This window comes from Anopheles gambiae, chromosome 3 (genome assembly GCF_943734735.2).
Source record: "Anopheles gambiae chromosome 3, idAnoGambNW_F1_1, whole genome shotgun sequence".
Taxonomy (NCBI): domain Eukaryota; kingdom Metazoa; phylum Arthropoda; class Insecta; order Diptera; family Culicidae; genus Anopheles; species Anopheles gambiae.
This window is the reverse complement of record NC_064602.1, coordinates 58910319-58922004: the sequence shown is the minus strand read 5'-3', so window position 1 is coordinate 58922004 and position 11686 is coordinate 58910319. Positions and strand designations below refer to the sequence as shown.

Sequence of the window (11686 nt, the reverse complement as noted above, 5' to 3'; positions counted from 1 at the left end):
ATAAATATCAACAAACATTACACTAGTCGTACTTTAATGAATATCTTTTTACGAATACCAAATACATAACCCTGAATTTGTTAAGGATTAATGTTTTTCTGTCTTTTGAAATGCCAGTTATGACATTATTTAAATGGTATCTATAGTCTTCGTTTAATCAGGATTACATATTTTGCAATGTTTTTGGATGTGCTAATTTTTCAAATCGTCGTTATTTTTCGGTAGTGCAAATTTTTCAAAACTATTTTCAAATATTATTCAATGTAACAAAATTTACTTTTTCTACAAAAGTTTTTCAAAACAATTTGGTCGTTTTTCGAAGTAAGTAGTATTTTATATGGAAATGAATCAAATAGTGAAACCGTTGTTACTAAAATTCCAGACATTCAAAATTTCAGTACTGTACCTCATAGCGAGTACCCCTTATAACGAATTTTACGCACAACGAGCAAATCTAAATGTTCTACAAATAACCCTCTTAACGACTAAAATCTCGCATAACGAGCAGTTTCATTTTGGTTCCCGATAAGAAAGCGTGATCATTTCGAGAGTTTCAATATTAAGATGCAGTGGTGGATTTAGGACGTTGGGGGCCCTAAGCGTTAAAAGCAGTGGAGGACCCTGGTTGGACACTTTAATGGATTGCTGGCGGGGGGTGGGAGAGGGGGGAATTGATTGATGAATTACTGTTGCCACGTGGGGGTGTTCCGTATCGTTGTGATGGTTATAATCCCTATACAACTGCACTTTTCATGACCTGGAACTATTTAACTTTTCATACAAATTATATGACAATGAGCCTTCCGCATAACGAGCTTTTCGCATAACGAGTGAGTCATTGTTAATACGTGCATTAATAAAAAAAAATCAATCAGTTATAACAGCAAACTAACACGTGGAGGTTTAACTTGGGTCCCCTTTAGACCGGGGCACTCCGCGGCCGCTCAGTAAGCTTATAGGAAAATCTACCTCGGGATGTTGCAATAAATTATAAAAAAAACTCTTATAATTTTCCTCTAGGAAATTATTCAAGTCCGCGAGTTTGGTGTACCTAGTGGGGAAATAATGTAACACAATAATGTTTGGTTGCTATTTTGATTGATTTTACGTTCTTTGCAGGTTTTAATGATTTCTCTAGTAGTTGGTTGGATATATCTTCCGTGACTCTACTCAAGACTTCGGGTTGCTCTTATGTAAGGTTATTTGATAACATCTGTTACTGAACAATTCATAGCATAAGCAAAATATTTTAAAATTTTCGTGGCCATGTTTCCTTACGATAGAATGTCATGACACTTTGGTGTCATGATGCTTAAATCACCAGAAAACATGGGTTTTAATTGCTTTTATAGCTATTATTTCACAAGTTGTTTACATAATAATCGAAAATATAAACAATGGAAGTTGTAAAGCTTAAGATCCGGTGTTGGATCTACAAGCGTGCAAACGATTGAAAATAAGTTGTATCTCTTAAATAGACAAATTTGCAATAAATAATGCCAAAAATGATTTTCGAATGTCTTAAAAAATGATACAAGTAAATCAGTTATGTTCTCCTATACAAGTAAAACTTACTGAAACAATGTTTACACAAACTGTAACACGTGTATTCGCGATGAAATTTAAATAAAAAACAAACTATAAAAACTCAATCATTTGCTGTTTTCTTCGCAAATTAATTTGAAAGCTAATGTACAAAGAATTACATTTTTTTCTTTTCTTCCCAACCTTGGTGATAGTTTTCAAATGTTTTCTGATGAGACAAGTGTTTCGAAATATGCCCTATGAGCCACCGGGTTTGAAAATATCAATAGCACGATTCAACGCCAAGACTGTTGATCAATCACAAATACTGTACGATGAAAGCTACGTCAATCCTACACTGTTGGTGGTTCATGGTTGTTTATGCGATCGATGCGAACCGAATTCGAAAAGCAACCAATAACACAACAACTACGATGATTCCTTATCAATATGGGTTTTCCACAATCCAGTAGGCTATATTTCGATTAGAATGAATGTATACCTTTATTCAGTCATTTGTACACACAGAAACATAACGTATATGAAGAAACTACTACTACTACTAATACTACTACTACTTTGAATGTTCCATTCAGTGTTAGCTTTTTTTTCAAACCATGATAAGGTATCTACATTTGTGAAACCCCATTAAGAAAATATCAAATCAGGAATTGCAATTAGCAGCTAACTTTTCTTATAACTTATACGTTCCTAATTCCTTCCAAAGTGACACATTTTTGCCAGGTTTATTTACAACTGACGCTATTCTTTTTGCTTTACATACTTTGAGAACCTTTCCGCTGAATATTGAAATAATTCAAAATCTATTCGATACACATCATACAAATCATCAAACTGCTGTTTGGTCAGTTGAGAAAAATACTTTTCTATTAACCGATCAACTCGATCGCGACGCGAACGGTTCATTTGCACCGGCTTAATCTTTCCATGCAATTGGGTACGGTTTGTAAGGTATTCGATGTCTTGTGCAAACGTTTCCATTTTTAAGATCGAGTCGTATCGTGCCAGGCAAGGTGTGCACAGGTCGTTTATCGGTCGCCAATGCAGGTCAGATGGTTTTTTGTTTCGAGACTGCTCCACGACGAATCGCGCAAAGTCTTCAAAGGAAGGAATACCAAAATGATTACCATCGTCATGGTAACGTCTGTAGATTTGATGCGAAAGGTTTTTAAAGTACGGATGCAGCTGTCCGAGCAAGCGTTCCTCGTAGGCACTGATCAGACGTTCGAAAGGGTTACGCACCACAATGAAGGAGTAGGTATTTTTCATACTAGTTAGTAACACTCGCGGATTTTCCCATGGATACTTTTGGCGGGCCAGATTAAAATTATCCGTTTTATCGTCTAATATTGTTTCCTCACTAATCCCAGCCCAACGGTTGATGTTATAAAACCAGGAAGTAGTGCCCGATTTAAACACCAAGCAGTACAGCAAGCTTTCGTTTTTCACGTGGATGTAGAATGAAGTTTCGATTGTGTTTTCTACAAGTTAGACAAAGAATACAAGTTTGATCAGCATTTGGTTAGGTATCGTGCACTGTTTACCACCCTCTTCATCACATACTTCCTCCATTATTGGTACGTTCACATGCTTCACGTAGGTGGAACAATCGATCACGATTTATTTTCTCCACAGTTCTATCTGCATGTTTGAAACCGTACAACACGATGCAGAAACATATCAGCATGCCAACGATAGCAATACTTATCACACGTCTTAGCTGTGAACGAAATAAAAACGACGAGTTTAATGTTCCCATTGCGACAGCTGTAATAGAACTGAACCGAAACGCTCGAGCCGCAGCATCGTATGGCAGAAATGGTACAGTTTACACAGTTACTGTATGGTTGACGATAGAAATTGGATCAACATTTTAGGCTCATCTTATTCACATACAAACACACACACACCCACTCTGTATCAATTGATCTTCCTTAGATAGCCCGCTAGAAATACTTTTCTTGTGTTTTGCGTAAATCAAAAGACAAACATTTCACGTTTCTTAATGATACTTGTAAACAATAGAAACAACCATTTTTATTATGTGTTATTGTGCTTTTAAGGCCAATTCTAACTTGACATCTAGAGCTTTTTAATAACTACCGGAATACATTGTTGGGTTTAAAAAATAACACAACGGCCAATCCCGATCTAGACTGTTCTATTAATAAACTAAACCAATCATCGAATGGATCGATTGTTTGTTTTATGTTCACTGGTACAGCGTGTCCTCGAGATACGACGCTCGATCTAATGCAGATCGTAAAGAAACTACGTTTGTCGGATTTTTCGGTTTCAGAAAAGTAACAAAATATAATTTTTGTGCAGTTTTTTTCCAAATGCCTATGCAAAAAAAATGTACCCGGTACCTGGTATGTGTATTTGGATAAGCAAACACGCTTAAATGTGTACTAAATGTACGGAAGGCAATTGAACCTGATATTACACATGCTTCGCATATTCTACAACGATTCGTTAGCTTGAGTGTGAATTATGTTAAATATTGGTTAACATTCTCCCTCGTTTTTGCCATCATTTGGGAAAATTGATAATTTGAAAGTTGTAATTTCGTATCAATACGATTGCGAAACGATTTTGAGCTGCTTATTTGGCGTATAGTATAATTCACCTCTAATTGCGAGGAATAAATGGATAAAGATTATTATAAATTATAGGATAAATTTTCCAAAAGCGTTTCTAAAAGGCTTATATCATGGCAGTGTTTTGGTTCTATGTTGAAACAAGAGTAGAGAAGTATAGTAGATAGTTATAGGTTCTAAACTATCGATATTATCTATAGTATTATAGGTTAGCGATTATCTGACATAACAGGAGATTATCACACTTAGGGATCAATCCAGAATGGGAAAACCAGAAAAAATGCCGGTAGGAAACAGCTACGGCGAGAAAAAAAAAATAACCTGATATCCGAATTTATCTTATGATCTTAAAAATTGCCTCATATTTATTAATTTCAGTAAATAAGAAAAATACAAATTATTTAATTTGATTAATATTGTTCAAATTTACTGTCGCTGCCACTAAATTTTGGCTCTAACTCACCTATTTTTGTCTCCAAGGCACCCATTTATGGTAGCGTGTCATAAGTTTTGCATGTAAGGCATCAATTTCTGTCTCGAAGACATCAATTTTTTACTGTAAATTAATCGCATTATTTATCGCTTTTTTATTGAAATTTAATATTATGTCTAAAATTGTGTGTTCCAAAGTCATTGGATTTAAGTAAAGTAATAAATAAATAATTTGGACTAGTCTCGTGGTACCATCGTCAACTCGTACGACTTAACAATATGCCCGCCCATCATGGGTTTAAACCCCGAATGCACCGTGCCGCCATAAGATCGCCTTGCGTGAAAGTGAACGTGAAATTCAATATGTTTTATAGTCTAAATTGTTGCAGAAAACCCCAACATTTCACGTTCAATTCTTTTGGAACTGTAATCCGGGTTGTACATAGGACTGCCTATCGTGGTCATACATAAGTCATTGAAAGTCAAACCCATAAGTAGTGCAGGTAGCCTCGACCGACAACAGTAGTTGTGCCAAAGAAGAAAAAGTTAATAATTTCATTAATCAAATTTTAAATTTTAAAAGTGTTATGCCTTTTTCGAAACCGTTAATGGGTGAAAGTGAAATTGAAATGTATTTTATGGTGAAAACAATGGCTTTAGAATTTATTACATATAATTATTTTTAAACAAAAACAAAATTATACGCTTTTTGTATTGTTTTTGTGATTTAAAAATGCAGTTGTCATAAGTCTGCTCAAATACCTTGTAAATTGATCATGATTCTTACAAGAGTCAACATTTCTTTTACTTACTGACAACTGATGCGTTGTCAAAAATGTATGCAAACTGAAAACAATTGATGCCAAACTCAGAGCCAAACTTAGGCGGCAACGACTGTATTAAATCATCTTTTCAGTTTTCAGAAATTACCTGAGTGGCATAATTTTCAGCACACACATACCCTTTTCCATATTTCTGCACCGTTGAGTGCCGGTTGCAAAGTGGAATAAGTTGAACATAATAACCTACTGATTCAAATCAGATGCCTATAGTTTGAGTAGCTAGCAAACCGAAACCAATGGCAAGATTCACAAGCAAAGCAGGCAACACTCAAAAGCGCAACTCATCTTGTGAAGCAGCAATGATCACTTAAACGATGAAAATGATGAACGATGGAATAGACCGGCACATTGGCTTGCTTTGGACGAACAAAGACTATCCTGAAGATTGAAACAGAGCCTTGTCCAGTGCAATCGTTTTCATGTCCTACGTTCCTACACACTCACTGCTTGCAAATCTATTATCGTAATCAACAGCAAGGTGGAAGCTCTTCAACACACAAAAACACACAAGAAACCGACAGCACGACACTGCACAACAAACTCATTACGATGGGATATGCAGGGAAGATGGCCGGGGCAATACGGGAATGCAGACAAACATGGATGATACACTGTACATAATCTCATTTGCATTGTTGTTTTGATAGTATCCATCTAATGGAAATGGTATCTAAAAAGATGAGAGAAAAAAAAATAAAACGACTCAGAACCTCAACAAAAACCATGCAGAGATAAAGCAGATGAGTTCTTGTGCTACAAAATCACCCAACAAGTGTAAAAAGAGTTTAGCGAACGACAAGCTCTCCAACGCTTTGGGAAGAAGGTAGGAAACGGATTGGTGTGGATGCCAAGAATAATTTAATTTAAAATTTGAGCTTGTAGAAAGTGGTTTTGAGCTGTTTGAATAAAACAAAAAGTGTAAGTTGGTTTATTAAACCAAGCTTCTACGTGAAATGATAACAACCATCGAACAAAAGAATGCATAACTTATATGGGTCAAACGTCCATGGACGTATTGTTTATGTTATATCTAAAATATTAGATCTTATAAGCTATTAAACAGACAGATCTTCGGGTTCTTTTTCAATACATTCTACCCTACAAGCTTACAAAATGAAACCAATATTTCGATGAAAAAAAAAACAAATAAATAATCTCATTCAATCTCATTACTATTGCTAAAAGGTTACTTCTTTTTGTCACCGATGATCTATTGAGATTCTAATTCTTTAAAGCTTTGATCGACCGTAATTGTATCGAAACGGAAAACCACCGATACCAATCGATCCCAATTCTGCTTTCCGATCCAAATCCCGAGTCATTATTGCACAGCTGTGTCGTTCGTGCGAAACTACCACACTAAACCTCGCTTCCCGGCCGTGCATTCAATTGCACGTTCAATTATTTCATCATCCAGATCCAATTTCAATACACTAATGGCTTTTGATATCATCCGGTATTTCCGCTGTCTGACTTCAGAATACGTTTCACATTATACGTGCTGAAATTTCACAATGTTTCGGCTGTACGCGTTGTGTCTCTCTTTACCACCGCCTGACATATGCCGTATTGACCCCAAATGGTACATTATTTCAAACTTTGTTATTTAATTATGCATGGTGCTGATTGCAATACCGATATGTAGAACAATGGGTTCAAAAAGAGAACTGTTTTTTTTAAATATGGTAGACTAGTTGTGAAAATGCAGAACATATGAATAGAAACGTATAACAACGCTAGAATAAATAAACAAAATCATGTTTAAGTCGTTCGTGTGTTTACTGGGCTTCAATTTTGCATGAGGCCTTGGCTTAATTTTTGCCGTAAGTTAATCCTTGCCTTGGGGGTAATGATCCCAACCACGAGGGCATCAAACCTCGACGAATGTTGCACAGGAGCCAGTGCATCTACAACACATTTTTTTATTACTTCTCCTAAATTATAGTTCTATGTTGTGTAGCAACGTGATTAACAAATACTTTCTTTTGTAAAAAAGCCGTAATATACAACAATAGTCGTTATAACGTTCCACTAAATTTCTTCTTATTCATAGTGCCACCATTGTTTGCGATTGTTTGCGCAAAGGGCATTACTTACCTCAAGTAATCCCTATTGTTCCGTTGCTTACGCTTCACTGTTGTACTATTTGATTCGTTTGCCAGTTTACTACATAACCATATTCAAAGCCCATGAAAACTGAGCCAGCAGATGCAAGAAGCATGCACCTTCTATAAAAGCTGTGATCGTACAGAATGAATTAACATAGGAAAAAACAAATCGTGCCTGAGAAAGGTGCAACGCAATGGCTAGACGGAGCGAAACGGAGCGAAGCGGTGGAGAGAAGAGAAGAGCAAAGGGGGTAAAACATGACGGCATCGTGAAAACTTTGTCCAATTTTCATTTCCGCGCTCCACATTCGTTCAGTTTTCCTTCGCAATTCGTCAAACACGGACGGCAAGTAGCAGGAAACAAATTCATGAGGCTGGACTTCTGATGCAAGCTTAGCTGTGTTTCCCTTTCACTTCCCCGGCCCCGCTGGGTGGTAGATTTAGTTTTCATCTATTATGTGTTTTTTTTCTTTAGTTTTTGGTTATGCACCTAGCACGGCTCTGTTGTGTGCGTTTTTCGTCACTCTCATTCACCTCATAAATGCTCAACAAGGCACAAACTTTATTCAAGTTTTTGTTCCTGCATTCGCAAATTGTATTTGGTGGAGCGTATCGCAAAAAAAAAACAAACACACATCCCTCCGCTGCCCATCAAGTTGGTCAAGTCCGGGGGAGGTAGTTTTCTGTGACTTTCACCCAGTTCCTTTTGTTTGGTAGTTCAAATACAACAAAGCTGTGCAATGCTGCTTTTTGCGTATGATGGTTTGTGAAGTTTTAGTGCACACATTATGGTAGGTTCATAACAGGAACATGCATTGAGCGTGAGGGTAGTACGGAACAAGTATGAAAGCTTTGGAGTAGCTCTATACTAAATAGCCAATTTGTGGTTATTTATTCTAAATTCTATTACACCAGTGTATGATAAGCACCCTTTTGTTTGTTATAATGCGTCCACTTCATGCCTTCATTACTCATCCATTATTGCATTTTTAAAGCTGAAATGAAATGAAATGAAATAAAGCAAATAGAATTGACCATGTAATTATGCCAATCAGCTTAAACTGTATTAAGCTTTTTATTCGTTTCTATGCGCGATGCTGGTTTTGACCTACTAACTAATAATTAGCTTTAATATTTGATCAAAAAATGTGTTGAAACTTTGACAATTTACTCAAAAACCGAAAAAGATAGATAAAACAGTAATCGTATGATTTGGCACATTGTATGGCTACTCTTTTCACAGGAGTTCAGTCCCTCTCGGATTTCAATGCTTTCTTCAGTCCCCTACGATAGTGTCCGTCCATCTTCCCCACTTTGGTGGCAAGATGCAAAGTAAAGTGCGTAAAATCCGTAGTCAAAATGCATCTACGTGTAATATCCCAAACAAGGGTTCTCTAATGTTTTGTTACACCTTCAAATTGGATAATACATTGTTGATTTTTTAAATAATTTCATGTTGTTCCCGAGATACACTATTAATGCGGATCGAGAAGAAACCGCGTATCTCGTGAATATACGCGTGAATCGACTTGGTGTTAGCCACTAAATTAATTATTTGATTTGATTCTCACTGAATATTACAATTTTGAACCATTTTGAATGATTTTTTAAATTCGAACAAAAGGGAAATAATTTGCTTTTGACAATTGATGTGTCGAATCAGTATAATTTGCGCAAGGAGCTTTCAAATTTAGAAAACCGCGTATCTCCAAATCAGCGTATCTCGGGGACTACAAGTGCTTTTATGCTGTGTTCATGAGAAATGTCCATCTTTCACGCTGTGCCCGTCCTTATCTACATATCTTCGAAAATGTAAGAAAAATACACGATACACAAATACGCAAGCAAAGCAAAATCGATGAATGTTGAGCTTGAACACGTTGGATAATAATATAAACTCAAACTTGGATTTACTAAACAATATCTATGCTCCATGATTCTCAAATGTTTTCCAACCGATCTACGTATCCAACACAACCACAAGATTACTAACATACAAAAAACGACCAATGTAAGAAAATCAAAATGCGCAAGCCACAGATAACAATGAAATGTGTCATTATTCCACAGATGAACGTAAAAACGGTGTTATAAGATACGATTGAAGTTGCTTCTGTCATTTTCAATCATTTTCCGAGATGGTAATCTGATATCAACCTTGCCTGGTGTATATTCAAAGGATTGACCGAGCTGTACCACAAGCGTCCATTTGTCCACCGTCCGGGTTTTACACCTTCCATGTATTCCTGGCTTGCCTATTTTACCATTTAATTGTTTTGAAATTTCCATTTTTTGTACAAATATTGTTTCAAAGTCGCAAACTAGTTTGGTTCATAAAAGTTGAACATCACTCCGACACTGGCAATGCTCCGGTGCACTGACAATGAGCATACCCAACACCCAATTTGCGATGCTGGATGGACGAAAAATTGAGAAGCATGTGTGTCATGCCATTACTTATTCAGTGCATGCCCATTTATCGCTAGTATCCAATCCGACTTCTGAACGTCATCTGTCGTTTCTGTATCCGATTTCTGTTGCATGTCTGCACCAGCACCCACACCTCCCTTTCTCCTTCTCGGCTCAAAGCCACCGTCCTGACCACCCACTGGACACCATGATGAACCCTTTTGTATCGGATAACACCAAAGTTAGAAGTGTGCACGTGTTTCAACGCATCGTATTTTTCTTGCAGTGTGAGCACGATGCATGCAAATTCATCTTCTGGTTCGAAACAATCTCAAAACTCTGTTACCGATTTCTCTATACCAGGTTGGATTTTACTGCACATGAACTGCAGAGTCTGCCGTAAACGTAGGCTGGTTATGAACGTGTACAGTGTACCGCTGAATAATAGCATCACAATCATTAGACAATTGTGGCATTGTGGAGATGGCCTATCGAGGCACAGATTAAAAGAACGACGATGCACAACACAAAGCATAGAAGTTTAGCTGTACCAAGGATTTTTCAGCCTTTTCAATCAAAACACAATTTAATTAATCGGAAGGGTTGTTTGGATTTCTTGTTTTAGTAACTCTAAAATTACATTACATATTGATATCATACTTTATCGTTAGTTTCCATGTTACATTCCTAAGAGTTTTTAGGCAAACTGGCAAAAAATATGTATTCATTTCCTTTATTATCTTCGAAAGAAAAAGTTGGAAAATATTTCTTTATTCTAATTAAACAATAAAATTTATGAAAAATTGCTGATGCTGAAAAGTAAGAATATACAGATGCTTACAGATCAATCAGCGAGTCGTAGCTTTGCTACCATTCCTCTCCACCTATCTATCGGAATGTGGATTTTCATCATAACGGCAATACATTGGACATTCAACAAGACTATAGTGTGTGTACAGTATGTTCTCGAGGGAACAGCCTGTAATTGACTTCAGTTTCGGAAATCAAAATACCGGTAGAAAACATCAAAGCTGAACCTTCCCAACTGGCGGTAATCTAGGATTCAAAATAAACCTTTTTTTTCGAATAATTAGTCATTAATTATAAATTCATCATTCATTAAGAATTTAGTTTGGAAATGAATTTAAATTGTTAAGGTAAAGCAATGAAAAAACAACGTGTTATGTTTTATACCTTAAAGGATAGTAGTGTCAAACTTTATTTAAGGGTCCCAAAAGAAAGCGATTACAAATTAAAGCACTCTCCCTTTTCCCCCGCCCTACACTCACCGTCAATGTGGCACACACACCATTTTCGTCCTCCATGTCGCTCAAAAGGAGTTGAAAATTACTGGTCTACACAATTTCGAGGATGCCGCCGGATGGATTCTCGATCCAACCCATCTTTTAATGATCTTCCGACAAGCAAGTATTTCGTATTTGTGGGACAGTAATAAAATATGTATTGCTAAATTTAATGTGTTAATTGAATATCATTACACCAAAGACCACCCGATTGACTATGAAATATTCGATTTATCATAAGTCTTTGATAGAATCTGGCGCCATGCAATGCTCAAACAGCTTAGTACGTGGCTACGGAGAACGTGTTACAGCGTATCTTTATAGCATCCTTTCAGACAGTACCATGAAAGTTTTCGTTGGAACTTCAAACCTGCATCTACTAGGGAAGGGGGTTTCCAAGCTTTTCAGTTCAAGGACCGCATTGATTCACAAATAACGCAGTTCAG

The 11686-nt window shown here is 36.6% G+C and overlaps 1 protein-coding gene across 1 annotated transcript; it reads right to left on the bottom strand.

Moving 5' to 3' along the window:
• Nucleotides 1-2003: 2003 nt before the first annotated feature.
• On the bottom strand, nucleotides 2004-3582 carry LOC133393667 (carbohydrate sulfotransferase 11-like). The gene is made up of 2 exons (XM_061659501.1): nucleotides 3109-3582; nucleotides 2004-3026 (listed from the first exon to the last, which is right to left on the bottom strand). Exons 1-2 carry the CDS (start codon nucleotides 3302-3304, stop codon nucleotides 2287-2289), a joined length of 936 nt encoding a protein of 311 aa, XP_061515485.1. The 5' UTR covers nucleotides 3305-3582; the 3' UTR covers nucleotides 2004-2286.
• Between the last annotated feature and the right edge of the window lie 8104 nt (nucleotides 3583-11686).

Bases quoted from the DNA above. Each gene is read 5' to 3' on its own strand.
- LOC133393667 (XM_061659501.1), bottom strand. From the start codon at position 3,304: ATGGGAACATTAAACTCGTCGTTTTTATTTCGTTCACAGCTAAGACGT. The intron at 3,027-3,108 runs GTATGTGATGAA...TCTAACTTGTAG, and splicing joins ACGTACCAATAATGGAGGAA to AAAACACAATCGAAACTTCA.